The sequence below is a fragment of the Alligator mississippiensis genome, chromosome 8 (genome assembly GCF_030867095.1).
Source record: "Alligator mississippiensis isolate rAllMis1 chromosome 8, rAllMis1, whole genome shotgun sequence".
Classification (NCBI taxonomy): Eukaryota; Metazoa; Chordata; order Crocodylia; family Alligatoridae; genus Alligator; species Alligator mississippiensis.
In genome coordinates, this window is record NC_081831.1 from 6,352,012 (window position 1) to 6,366,639 (window position 14,628).

At 41.5% G+C, this 14,628-nt stretch overlaps 1 protein-coding gene across 1 annotated transcript in view; it reads left to right on the forward strand.

Moving 5' to 3' along the window:
* Positions 1 to 14,628, forward strand: part of SMURF2 (SMAD specific E3 ubiquitin protein ligase 2) — a 94,003-nt gene that overhangs the window by 33,047 nt on the left and 46,328 nt on the right. The window contains exons 2-3 of the mRNA XM_006271232.4: positions 12,362 to 12,400; positions 14,177 to 14,285. Of these exons, the coding sequence (XP_006271294.2) occupies positions 12,362 to 12,400; positions 14,177 to 14,285 (148 nt within the window). The remainder of the gene's footprint in view (positions 1 to 12,361; positions 12,401 to 14,176; positions 14,286 to 14,628) is intronic.

A 14,628-nucleotide genomic window follows, 5' to 3' on the forward strand; every position in this document is an offset into this window, starting at 1 on the left:
CTGTCTTTGCTGTCATGGCAGTACTCCGTCTGTCCGTGCAGAGCACTGATTGTTTCAAACAACCAATCGGTGTGCTCCAAAAGCATTATGGACAGACGCAGATGAACTAAGCCCTTTTTAGAAGAATTCTAGATAGAGTCATTCGCAGTGGGCATAATTTATCACTTTACCTGTTTTTCATATCGCGGGGGGGGGTCATTTTAATTATATTTATTTTATATTTATTTATTTAAAGGCATAGTTTGTTGTTACCTTTGCAATTCACCATCTTTTACTAGTTTATACTTGAAATCATAGAACCGGAAGGGACTCATACGATTATCAAGTCTGTGAAGTGAAGTCTTTTTTACTATAGTTCATTACATATCCTATTCTTGTCTCTAGCGTACCTTCTGGAGAATGATGTAGCTCAAGCTCGGGCTAAGTTTCATTTTTATTTCAGACTTTTATTTCACTCTAGGTGAGAGTGAATTTCACCATTCAGTCTGTCAGCCGAACTCAAGTGTGACATAATTTTTGCTTGTTATCCCCTCACCTTATTGTAACACATCCAGGCTTTCTCCAAATCCTGTCATTTTTTTTCCCTGTAGAGCATGGGTGTCAAACATATGGTCCTTTGGCCAGATTCAGTCTGTGGACCCCTGCCATCTGCCCTCTGGTGCTCCCTCTCGTCTGATCAGACCCACGTGGAACATGGAATGTACCCATGGTGTGGGGCCAGTCCACAGGCCATATCAGTCCCATGGACCCCCTTCTTCCTCCCTCCCTCTCCCGGCATACTTGATCCGGTGGCTACTCCAGCTGGTCTGGGACCTGTGCCGCAGTCTAGGTGGGGTGGTCATCACATGCAGTACAGCTCCTGTTCTGGCCAGACTGAGCCACATGCGACTCTCATTCCAGTCACTCTGGGATCCATGATGCATACAGTGCAGGTCCAGGACTAGCTTGAAGCAGCCACCAGATCAGGTATGCTGGGGGAGGGGGAAAGGAACAGGAAAGGGGTATGTGGGCCAACCTCATACCACTCATACAGTCCACTAAACCAAATGAGTTTGACACCCCTACTGTAGAGCATCCTCAGTACTTATTCTTTTTCTGTTACTAAAAAAAAAAAAAAAAAAAGGAAAAAAAAAGTTTTAACATTATTATTTGTGCTCAGTGACTGCCTTCTGTGCACCCTCCTCCTCTTCCTCCTTCTCTCTTTCTATCTGCCAAATAGTGCCATTACATTTATCTTTCTGTGTCCATTTTTCCTCTATACCCACTACAATTAAATCTTTTGACTAGCTCCTTCCATATTTTCCTGCATCTGCTACTTTTCTTCAGGTCCTGTCTTGCTCATATCACACACATTCCTTCTTCCAACCATCTGTCTTTCTGCCTCTGCTTTTCACATGCTGCTCCAATCGTTTTTTTCATCTCCGTCATCCTCCCTGGACTCTATCTTCTCTTTCAGATGCTTGCCCATATGCACATTCCCATTGTGTCACTGTGGATGTGTATTTTCCTTAAGCACTCAACCTCAGACTTCTTGCAGTAGCAGCACTAGTACATTGTGAACATCTACTCCAGCCGTGCATACAGATGGTAGCCAAACAACACTGAATTAAAAAATAAAAAACCTGCAGTGAGCTACATGGAGAGTGGGAGAGACAAGGGCGCAGGCAATGCCCTGTTTATTGCAATTGTAGGCCATTAAGGTAAAATGTGCTCTGACAATCCTAGGAAGTGGACCATGTTGCATAGTACAGGCAAATGCAGAACACCCCCAAAAGATTCCTTATTAATTAATTTGTTCCAAGGATATTCCTGTTTCTGTAGTTAATTTCTAAAATGCAGTGGTTTTGTGAAGCTAGATGTAACTGTACCACTTGCTGTTGTATCAATGGCCATGTTTCCTATAATACCCAAATCCAAGATGAGGAATTTTATCCAAACAACATGGTTTGGGGCAAGATAGGAAGCCTTGCCTCACCTCGCCTTATATTTAAGTACTGGCCTGGAGCGGGTAGTGGCTTGGCTCTGGCTTCAACTCTAGCTGCAGCCCTGGGCTCAGAGTCAAAGCCAAAGCTGAGCTGCTCCCTGCCCCAGGCTGGGGTGGCATGTTTGGTGGGGAGGGGACACGTGGTAAAGGGAGACTATGCCGTGGGGGGTGCAGGGGAGACCTGTCTGTGTAGTTTGGGGAAGCGCAGGGAGACCATGCCACTTGCTCTCCCTCCCCACCCATCCTTTTGTTGCTAACGTTATGCTCTAGCTCCAGCCCTGGCTTAGCCAGGCCCAGAGCTGCTGCTGCTTCTGCTTCTGCTTGACTAGGGCTGCTTCTGTTTTCTGCCCTGGAGCTAGAGCAGACCAAGCAGCAGAAAGTAAGCGGTGGGAAGGGTGTGTGGGTAGGGGCAGGTGGCAGGGCAGGCACAGGAATGGGAGGGCAGGGGACAAGGTGGTGGACAAACAGCATAGGGTGGTAAGGGACAAGGCTGAGGCAGGGAGAGTTAAGGGTGGGGGGCCAAGGAGCAGGGCTCTGGCCCCTTGATTTCTGCCACTACTTTCCCTGCCACAGCAGCTGGGGGACAGATTTAAGATGATCTTCCACTAATTAGATTCTATATGTGGAAAATTGTAGCATTTACAATTTTTCCTGTATAGAGTTTAATTACTGGGAAGGGCGGGGGGGGGAGTCATCTTAAATTTAAAGTTGTCTTGGATTTGGGTAAATACAATATCATTTTTATACCTTTTGGGTTGTAATTTTTTCTGTAGAAGAGACAACTAATTGTGTATACTGTTATAAAATGCAGTGTGTAGCTTTTGATAGTTTCTAAATATAAGCATAGTAATGTGTGGCATTGGATAACTCCCATAGCAACAGACTCAGATGTCATAACACAACATTATGATTTAGAATTATGCCATAGATAACCATATGCCAGGGTGGCCAGAGTTATTCGCCCTGGGAGCCACAACCAATCCTCCACTGAAGCCAGTGTCCCCTGGAGCTGCCTGAGGGAGAAGTGGGCAGGGCTTCGGCAGAGAAGCCCCAGAAAGCTGCATGCAGCTCATGAGCTGTGGTTTGGCCACCATTGCCATATGTCATAGAATCCATAATCCATTTGCCATAGAAAAATATCAAAAGCGGAAACTTGGCTGTGCAAGGTAGCTCTTCAGTAACAAAGAGCAAGAATAAGAGCATAGAACATTTAAAGGAAATTATTTTTCTGAACCAATCCCAAGTTTGTACAGATGAAAATTCTTTTTTAAGATATTCTTCTTAGTCTCTGGTTCAGGACAAAAGGCCTGCTAACAGTGCGATTTACATGGGTTTTGTATATTGGGATCATTGTGATGTCTACAGTATACAGATGACCAGGTTTCCTGGGGTGGTTGCCACTGTTACAGTGCCTTGCCACTCAGAGGCTTGGATCTAGTAGCTTGTGTTGAGCAAACAACTATCCTGGGATATAAGTAGATATACACATGCTTGTACAGAAGTGTAGTTTTATGTCTGATGTTTTTCCAGGGATAACATCAGAATCTACTAAGTCAGCATTTTTTAGCCTGTGGTTGCAAGAATATATGAAATGGTTGCGAACAAACATTAAAAATGGATTCTCCTTTAAACAAGAAAAACGTAGGAAACCATTGCTTTCCCCTTGCAGGCTGTCTGAGTTCCAGCCTGCGAGGGGCTGGTTGCGCCCCCCCCCCCCCCCCCCCCGACCCTCACACCCGGGGGAGGGAGGTAGGGGACACTGGGTCAAGAGTAGCCATCAATGTTTACAAGTGGGTCCTGGTATAAAAAAGGTTGAGAGACACTGTACTAAGTAACGCCAGTGTAGGATATTATACATTGAATGTCCCTTGTTTATACATGCTTATATAAACCACGTTTATAATCGCATGAATGTGTCAGGTATTAAGGCTATACATTTTCCTTTTTTTAATAGAACTCTCCAGCCTTAATACATGTTATTTTACAAGTTGTAGATTAGAATCATGATTAAATGGAAAGATCTCATCTGTTCTGTTTTTTGTTTTGTTTGAGATAGGGGATATTTAGACAATGTGTGTTTCCCAAAAATCAAATAGGTGCTTAATTTAATCTAAGTAATAACATGCATTGCAAAAATAATTAAGGAAGAAAAATAAATGTAATTCACTCTTAACTCCTGTGTTCAAAGTTTTGTCCAATAGTTGTATAATAAATGGGAATCCTGGCTTTCTTTGTTTAAAATTTTGCGAATTCTCCGATTTAAAAAAAAAAAAAAAAAAAGACCCCATAATTAAAATGAAATGCCACTATAATGCGTGTGTATGTGTAGTAGTATTTAATGTGTGTGTGTATATAGTATACTATATAGGTATTAGTTTAACCCAGTATTTTATTGATTTTTTTTTTTTTTTAATTGATATATTTACAACCTTAAAGCAGTTTGGAAGCCTATTAATGCCTCAATCATTATAATAAAATAAATTCTAAATAACTGTATATTTTGGTGTTTGATTTTAGTTTTGTTGTTGTGGAAAATCAGAACTCCCCTTCCCCCTTTGCTCACCAGGATGCGGGTCCAGCTGTGGCTGTTGTGTGTCATTTTCTCCCCCCCCCCCCCCCCCCCCTCGCTTTGTGGCACTGAGCAACCCTGATATGCCAGGGCTCTGCCCCTGCCCATGCCATTGCTCCTCACTCCGAAGCCACAGCCCCCTCAGCCCTGCTGGTGTCCCACACTCCCAAGGCACAGCCCCCACGCCCTTGGGCCATGCCCGTGTCCCCCACTCCTAACCTGCAGCGCACCTATCCCCAGTATCCTCCACTCCCAATCCATAGCCCCCTGGGCCTGCTGGTGCCCCTCACTCCCAACCCACGACCCTGAGCTATGCTGGTGCTCATCACTCCCGATCACAGTCCCCTGTCCCTGCTGGTGCCCCTCACTCCTGACCTGCAGCGCAGCCCCAGGCTCTGCTGGTGCCCCTCACTCCCAAATCACAGTCCCCCAGCCCCCAGGTCATGCTGGTGTCCCTCCCAAACTGCAGCTCCCCATCTCTGTGCTGGTGCTTCTCGCTCCCAGCCCATGATCCCCTGGCCCTGCTGGTGCCCCTCACTCCCAAGCCTCGGCCCCCCCAGTCCTGCTGATGCCCCTCACTGTCGACCTTCAGCCCCTTGTTCCCCCAGCCCTGCCCCCTTCCGGACCGGGCTGGAGCATAGTGGCTCCAACTTGTGTGGCAGCAGCAGAGTGAGTCCAGCTGTGGTGTGGGCTAGAGGAAGGAGGAGGGGAGACCTCTGGCACTCCCCACCTTGGGCTGGAGCTCCCATCCTGTGCCAGGCAGCCTGGCCATGGAGCCTCTCCCACCCCCCTGGCAGCATCTCCCGGCTGCCCCACTTTTGTGAGTACAGGCACCAGTCCCAGTACTGCCAGCCCAGCCACACAGCTCCCCACCGCTCCTGAAAGGCTCCCCTACCCCTTCCGCCACTGGAGGGTCACCCTCCCACCTACCTGCCAGTCCTGCTGCATCCCCAGCACCTGGACACTATTATGGTTTGGTACAATTAGCTGGTTTAAACCCCCCTCCTCCCCCGCCCTCCCAAATTAAAGTAGAGCTATCATGGGGGGGAAAAAAATCTCGGTAGCCTGTTAAATTCATTTGCTCTTCTAACATGCTTCCTTGAATTGATCATGTTTTTAGACCTTATAAACCCTCTCTATAACAATTTAGGTCATTTAGCAGCTATAGTGTGTTTAAAGTTGATTTATAAGTGTACCTTGGCACATCTGTACTGTCTGTAGAACAGCCCCGTTTCATCCAGATTGGATTACTACAGTGCTCTCTGTGAGCTGCCAAAATTTGGATGCGCACTTATTATGCATTGCATTGTTCATCTGTGCTCAAGAGACTGCACTGGCTTCCAGTTCATTTCAGGGTACAGCTTAAAATGTTGGCTTGTATCTATACAGCTTTTGGTTAGGATTCTCATTTTTTCTCTACAGAACAAGTTGCACTGGTTTAACTAATGTACCTATTTGAAAGTGGATTTTGTTTAACCAGTCTTAATTCCTGTTCTGGAAATATCCATGCAGGGCTTAATGTTGGTTTGACCAAAAAACTCCAAAAACCGAGTACCTGAGTTAAGCCAATGTAGTTTACAATACTTGAAGGGGGCCTTAGGCTGGGGTCTGTCGGGACAAAAATCAGAGCCACTTATTGGTGCAACTGTACTGTTGTGCTAACAATAGCAAGACTTCTTCCATAGTAACCAGTGTTTTTGACTAGGACCACAGAGTACCATGTTAGAGTATGTCTAAACTAATCCAAATTTAAAAATGCTGGAAAATTAAAGACTAAGCTTTGTTAGTATCCCAAGGGGTAAGATTTTTGTCAAAAGTTTTCCTAATGTAGCTAAAACCTTGAGAAATGGAGGAAAGGCCGTCTCCCTTGGGAACTGAGATGATACTGGAACTAAGAGTGTCTAGACTTGTTCAGCTGGGTGTGCCAGTAAGGAGTGTTCAGGGAACGGTTCTTAATTCTGGATTTCCATCCACCCGCCTTTGGGCTGACGGTACAAGTATTTGTTGATCTTGGGGTGGGTTGAGAGTGGGATGAGAAGGGAGATTTGAACCGGAGTTTGTTTTCTGGCTGGTAAGTTTTCATTAAGCGACACTTATGTATGAATCATTTTGTACATTTGAAAGATGCACTAAATTGCAGCAAACTGATGTACTGGCCCAGGGTGTGTGAAAGGAATGATTTTATAAATTACAAAATCGTCTCAATCAAGTTTCACTTACTTGAGTTCCGTACACTTACGACATGCTGACAGTGAGAGAGACTCATAGCTTGCGAGTTAGTTGTCATTTTTTTTTCTCTCTCAGAAGACTTCAGTTTTAGACATTACATAACTTCAGTACTTGTTAACTGGCTCAGTACCATCCAAAAGCATTTGGTTTACACAGCTTATATCAAATACAAATTCTTAAATTGCACTTTGCAACTTCCACCCTTGTCATTCATGGGATGTGCGGATACTTACTTATCTGCTAGGGTATTTTAAAAGTGCTCATCTCTGTAGTATTTGGTGGTCTGAACTTTCCACTATTGGATGAATGGGGTACAGTGAACAGTAAACTGTTAGTTACCAGCAGAGTGGTGTCTGATGGTGATTTCAATACTGCAAATAAGCTTTTCAAAGAGAAAAAGTTGGCCTTTGTGAAGCAAGTGATGAACCTTTTCCTGCATCCTCAATATTATGTGCCCAATTTCTTGCTCTGCTTTCTGCTTCCTGCCTTGTGGTCCCTTCCTGATCTGCTGCTTTGCCTTCTGCTCCCTGCCCTACATGCTGTTGTGTTGCCTGTCACCGCCTTGACCTATCTGTGGTACTTTGTGCTCCAGGTTGACCACCCCGACTTGCACCATGTTAACTATCTCCAACTGAATTAGTGGGTTAAAAATCCTTAAATATCCTTTATGCCTTAGTATTTCCATTACATACTTTTGCTCAGCAGAGCACATCACCTGACCCGTTTGACTTCATCTCTTAAAGAAAGGCCAATATGGCTACAACCTGTATGTCTTAAAGAAAAGAACCTGTAATACTGGTTAGAACCAGACAGTTTTTTCAAGCTAGCTGCTCTGTTAGCACCTCTTGGGTGCATCCCCACATGCAGGGGTGTGTACTTGCAGCGGCACAAGGTTATGCCGCTACTGTTTGCCACAGTGCATGCCCCTGCATGTGTGCTTTGGTGTAGGATAAACTGCCCTTTTTCTGTTTCTCCTGGCATGCTGGAGGAGCTGGGGGACAACTTGGAGATGCTCTGGCCAGCGGTCAAAGCATCTCCCAGGAGGACCAAGCCTCTGTTTCTGCTGGTACATGCTCCTCTTATGTGCACTGTGCCACTTTTTTGCTACTAGGATTTCCCCCCACACTTCAGTTTTGCAGCATGGGGCATCTTAATGTTGTGGGTGTGTGGTTGTGGCATTGCAAACTACATGTGCCTGCATGTCTGAATGTGGCCCTTGCGTCTAACTGACATACCTAAGACTCCACTCTACTACATATGGGCATTTCCTGTGATTCATGCCAATATGGGATGGACTGTTTTGTGATCTCTGTAAGAACTAGATGGCATCCCTCATGGTTTTGTGCAAGACCAGCAGACTTCGGAGATGAGTAGAATATTGTTAGTCCCTCGCCCGGGCGTTCTGTATTTCCCTATCGGCTTTGTCATCTTTTTTTTTTTTTTGGATTTACCATCCTTACCATCTACTAATAAAAGTCAATCTGTTCTTCCGTGTCAAAGAGTCTGAATTGCCATAGCTGTGTTTTATACTTTAAAAAATGCAAATCTTATATGAAGCTTTAGTAAACATTGAACTTGAGTAAAAGTGGAAGAGACCTAATATTAATGGAAATATATGTTACCATTTTGGCTGCTTTGCTTACAGACATTAAAAAACCAAAAAAAACCTCCTGCGCTTTATTGGACAAAGCAGCGCGTTAGTTTGACCTGGCTCTGCAGCATCTGTATAGATCAGGTGCTTCAGCGGGGCTTTTTTGGAGCTTTTATCTAAAGCCAATTCAATCAGCTATCAGATTAGAGTGCCAAAAAAGACCCACTGAACCTCCCAGTCTGTACAGACATTGACAAGCTGGGCCAACTAGTGCAATGCCTCTTCTGGTCATGTGCTGGGATTGGCACGGGAGCACACTGAGTTTAAAGTGCAATTTTTGGGTGTTTGTATTTTTTTTATTTTTTTTTTAATGTCTGTAATCAGCCTTTATTTCCATACCGGTAGCACCCAAATCTGTATTCAGGATCATGTGAAGTACTGCACGAGCACCATCCTGTCCTGAACATGACAGTTGGCCCCAGCCGGCATAGTTGAGATGCAGTCAGTATGAACAATTTTCATATGCATTACATGCAAAGTTCAATAACATGTTTTTGCATGTTTAAAAACATACGATACATCTGACTAAGTCTTAGTCTCTGCTTAGTTGAGGCAAGAGTATCAATCCATCTAGCCTGCTGGGTTATGTAGGGGTGCTTCTGGTCTAATGAAGATTGCTTTGAGTCTATGAGGTTGAGAACCACTGTTCTGGATGAAGCCACTTTATAGTGTCCACATATTCAGAACCAAGAGTTTGTTTAGCTTCTGACTTTCTACCTCTTATGCTTTGTCCATGACTGGTCATAAGAAACTGTACTCTCACTCTACTAAGGAAAGCTTTTGGGAATTTTGTTTTTAATCATATACTTGATTAAAGGGGGGCATGCATCCCAGTCAAAACAGGCCTGCTTTTCTAGAAGGTTGCTGGCCTAGGGGAGGCACCCTACAAGCATGTATATGTGGAGGTGCCTTTTTCAACTAATTAGGGCTATGTAACCTTCTTGCCTGAGTCCTGTCACAGTTACAGTATTATCATCCCTATATCATTTTACTTTCTCGATATTTGTTTATTGTTGTCCATTTTGGTATTTCCAGAAAGATTAAATGTGCTGAGGCTGGATGTGTAAACACATGCAAACACCTCCTTGCCCTTGAATTTGCAAAGAAATCCTTGAACCATTTTGAGACTTGTCTTATTTTTACCTTCCAAAAATTAACATCTGGTGCCACTGAACTGTGATATTGTGAAACAATAATCTACCCCACCCTAATGTTTATATGTAAGCTCCCAATGCCTTTTCCCATTTGCCATTGTTTCTTTGACAGCTGTATGTTTGCATTTGCAGACAGCTGATTGTTCAGTACTAGTATGGATTCATAAACTGTACAACCAATTCCTGATTGTTCTGTGTCATTCCTTTTTTTTCCCCCTTCACTTAAATTAATATTATTCAATTTAACTTAGTAAAGTGTTGCTGTCTGTGAAAATTGCAGTATTAATTGTGAGATTTTAAAAGCTGATTTGTTTGGTAGTAACACAATCAGTACGAGAGAAAATAACTTATTTTTGAAAATAAGTTGATAAGAAATTTTTTGCTAGTGTTGGACTGGTTTATTGCCAAAGGAGACATATTGCACAAATGCTGTTTCTTCATTTGTTGTAAGAGATTTGTTGCTCTTTCTTTAGCATTATCTCCTGGATCTTACATCCTTTCATTGTAAAGTCCAGTATCTTGTTAAGTGAAAAGCTAATAAATGCTAAAATAAGCTTTTAAACAGAAAATCATTATAAATGTATTTCGGTTTTTAAATTTAGGATTCTTTTTTTTTAATCTGTCAGATTAGATGTCCAGCTTTGTACCAGCTTTTTTCTTCTTACTACTAGTGCTGATCTACTGCTGGGCTGTCCAACTTCTAAGCTGCCCCAGGCAAACCATTAGGCATGTAACACCAGTGGGAGGCCACACACCCCACAAGCCACAGCCCCCCCCCCCCCCCCCCCCCCCCCAAGCTGTACACCCCATGGACATCGCATTGTGTGCCTGCAACCCTCCTGGCCCCGCTGCACTGTGCACCTCAGTTCACTCAGCTCATTCTGGAAAGCTTAAACACTGGGCTGTTCTTGAATATAACTTCAGTTTCTTAATGCTGTTTTGCAACTTCATATGATTGGATTTCCCATCCAGTTTGTCTTAGTGTGTCCATTCTGGATTTGTTGTGAGACTTTACAGTGATTCTTAAAAAGTGTGATCCCGTAGTTTGGATCTCCAAGGGTCAGTCCTGTGATTCCTGTCTGCCAAGAATGTGAGAGTTGAGGTGTGGTAGTGGTAAAAGCTTTACATGGGGGTTTCAAAAGAGAAATGCTGGGGGGCCACCTTGGCAGGAAAACAAAAGCTTAGTTTGCTTGCTAAATTGCATGAATGCAGGAATTCCAGTCAATCTGGCCTGGTGAATATGGTCAATACACACTTACAGGGAGGAAGCTTCTGCTTTTAAATTAACTGAAAGGAAGATGGATCTTATACATGTTTGTGAACTAATTCAAAGCTGCTCGAGCATAATGTTTTGTTTTTAGTGTTGACAGAAAAGGTACAGACTAGGTACAAAAGAAGACATGTCAACCAGGACATCAGTATACAAATCATTGCTGAAAAGAATTTTTAATTCTGAGGGTGGTTGGGGTGGAAAGAAATTCTCTGTAGGGGGAAAAAGTGTCTTCACCATCTGTATTGTCTTGTCTACTAAAATATTTTAGATCTTCATTTAGTATGAATAGAATGTCTTGGTTATCTAAACCTATTCAGTTTTCAAAATCAGTAGGAAAACCCCTTCTAAAGCCTAAGCCTTAAAAACAAACTGAAAATAGAAAACGAAAAATGCTTTGATTCTGTTTAAAAAAAAAAAAATAAAAAAATTGTCTCTACTGTGAAATAATTGGAGTTTGCCTTCAGGTAACATATTTAGAGCAATGTGTTCATATTAAAACTGGTTTTAAAGAATGGCATTCATTTTACATTATAAACAGTAAATTGATCTGGAAAATTTCTGCACACTGCATACAGTATCTTATGAAATACCCAAATAATGTTAATATCAAAGCTTATTGTTTGATTAGCAAAGTAGATCAGCCAAAAGATTTTTAAATTGTTAATTGCCCTTACAGTCTGTTTTTCATCTCTTTGAATTGAAATAGCTCATTCTGATCCAACTGTTTTTAAAGCTTCTTTTACTGACTTTTGCATCTAAGAAACTCTTGTTTATATCACCACTTTTAAATCTTAACTCTTTTACTGACTGTACCAGGAGTGTACCCTCTGGAGACTGGTTAATTTTGACTTCTAATGAAAAAATGTGAACCGAATAGATTTTAAAAGCTAGCTTGTGCTAAGATAACAACCTAGTTGTCTCTTAATCAGACATTCAAACTGCAGAATTATAATCAAGAATTACAGCTGAAAACGCATATGGCAACCTACATGATTTGTGCTATTTTAAGTTGCATTTTTTTTTCTGTAACAAGCTAGTTTCCTACTTCCAAGTGCAGGGTAATCTATCAATGTCTATCATGGATTATGCCAATAGGATGTACAGTAGGGGAAATCACCCTAGTCTTATGCAGCAGCTATCTCCTTTGACCCTTGATGCAAGTCCATCCCATCTCGAAACAGTAATACATTCTAAAGATACAGATAAAATATGGCTGTGTCTGAGGGCTTGGGAATGTGCATGTGTACTGAGAAAATCATCACTCTCTCTTCCTTCACAGTTTACCTTTAACAGAAGAAACTTCTGGCTCAGCTTTCTATAATTACTTTACACAGCGTTACAAATGGTCCATGATTCCAATGTTTTTGTCTAACAATGTGATGTTAATTGATTTTTATTTCGTTTTACTTTGCATTGGGTTTCTGGAATGCTGAGCAAGTAAAGAAGTTATAAAATATTAATGACTAGTGATTTCATTATATATTTCTTGTTTCCCTTACAGTACTATGTGCAAAAAACTTGGTGAAAAAGGATTTTTTCCGTAAGTAGCTATTACAATTTATGTTCATATATGTGGCAAGTATTGCATAAGCTCTGTATACTGCTTCTTACATAGTAGTGCATTCACATTCCTCCTGTTTAAGGTCTTACTGGCATTCCCAACTCTCTTTTTTCAGGGTTTATAACTAAAAAGCAAATAAAAAACCTTCCAAACTTGGTGGACTGGTTTAGAAAAGTGTGTAACTAAGCTTTGTGATATCATAAGCATCAAGAGTTTAGATCTAAAAATATTAATCCATAGTGGTCAATGGTACAGTCTGTTTACTGCAGTATAATTTCCTGTTAATGTGCAGCATATTATTATAAAGCAAAACTAATCTGGAACTGCTGCTCCCAGTATAAAGACAGAACTTCAATCTCTCAAGCAAATTACATTCTTTCATAAAATTAGTACCATGTACACATTGATATATTTTGCCATTGATCGGCTCGTTTGGTCTTACAAACCACGTACACATTTGTTATAATTAAAAAATATGCCACGTGACAAATATGTACGTGATATATATTCACATGCGCACACACCCTGAAGTGAAATGATGATAATTATATTTTATAAGGAAATATGAGGGAAATGGAGGAGAGAGAGAGAGGAATGTTTCTGATTACATAGGAATGTGTATACAGATCACCTTCCTTCTACCCGGGGCTTGGGGTTGGTGGGGACAGGAGAGAATTCAAAAGGTCAGGCCTAAACTTTAAAGATAACCCACAAAGGGGAAAAATAAGGTTTTGTAGCTTTTTGAGGTACAGAGGCTTGTATTGTTAACTGTGTAAAGAAGAGGCTGTCTCCTTAATATGCGTTTCTGAAGTTCCTAGCAGAGTCAGACTTCTAGCTTATTTAAAATCTGTAGGTGTTATTTTATTCAAAGTTAGTAAGGATAACTAAAATCCTGCTTGTACTTCCCTTAAAATATCCGGAATGTCTTCTCTGAGTTTCCTGGGATCCTTTCTGGTTTGTATAGTGGGAGTTTACTAAGCTCTGATTTTGAAGGGCTGAATATATTTAAAGTCTTACAATGAGGAATCTGTTCCCAGATAATTCATGTTTTGGTATAAACAAAACAGTTTTAAAGAATCTGAATAAAATCACTTTCCTGCAGTCAGGCTTCCTTTGCTTGGTATATTATGTGTTGTACTACTTGTTGTCCAGTTATACACAGTATCTTCTTAAATGGTCTAGACCTGAACAACTAATCTTAGAGAGAGACTTTTTTTGGGGGGGAAAGGTCAATGATCAAAACCCTTTTTTTTTTTTTTCTTTGCAGGTCACCTTTAAATAATATTGTTACAAAGACCAGGCTGTTGCTTTGATAGTCAGTTTGACAGGATACTGTTGTCATTTTTTATACAAGAGACCCAAATTGTCTTCAAAAGGAGGCTAGATAGACACCTAGCCAGGGTCATTTGATCCCAGTACTCTTTCCTGCCATGGCAGGGGTTTGGACTTGATGATCTGCTCAGGTCCCATCCGACCCTACCAACTATGAAACTTTGAATGTTTTTATAGATACAAAATAAGAAACATCTGAAAACTTTCAAAGCAATTATTTTTTAATACACACTTTGAATGTTCTTACAAAAGATCATCTAAAGCTACCTGGAACTGAAATCGCAATCAACATACACACAGATTAATGTGGCCCTCTTTTTAAGCTAATTGATAATTTAAAGAAGTCAGGCTTGTGTAATGATTTTCACTTTATTCTCAGTTATCAAGCATGCCCTTTTATGAGTTTTTCCTCCCCTCCTATAGGACTTCCTGATCCATTTGCTAAAGTGGTGGTCGACGGATCTGGCCAATGCCATTCTACAGATACTGTGAAGAATACGCTTGATCCAAAGTGGAATCAGCATTATGACCTGTAGGTGTTAACAGTGGTGTCCAAAGGTTTGAAGCTGATTTTTCTAAAGAACACAGAATCTCTGAATTCGCTAACCTCCAACCCAGGGGTTAAAATGTAGGATAGAGTTTATTAGGGTGAAAAAATATATGCTATTATGCAATGACTGTTGCCGTCTCCCTCAAATCTTAAACCTTTGTTCTTTGCTTTCTGATGAAAATATTTGTGGCACTGTTTACACATGATATAGCATTGTTCAGATGGATTTATTGTAATGTTCTGATACTGGCCCCTGTATAAAATAAAAGAAGACAAACTCAAGGATTTTCCCTTGTATTTATTCTTTTTCCCTTTGTTTAATCTT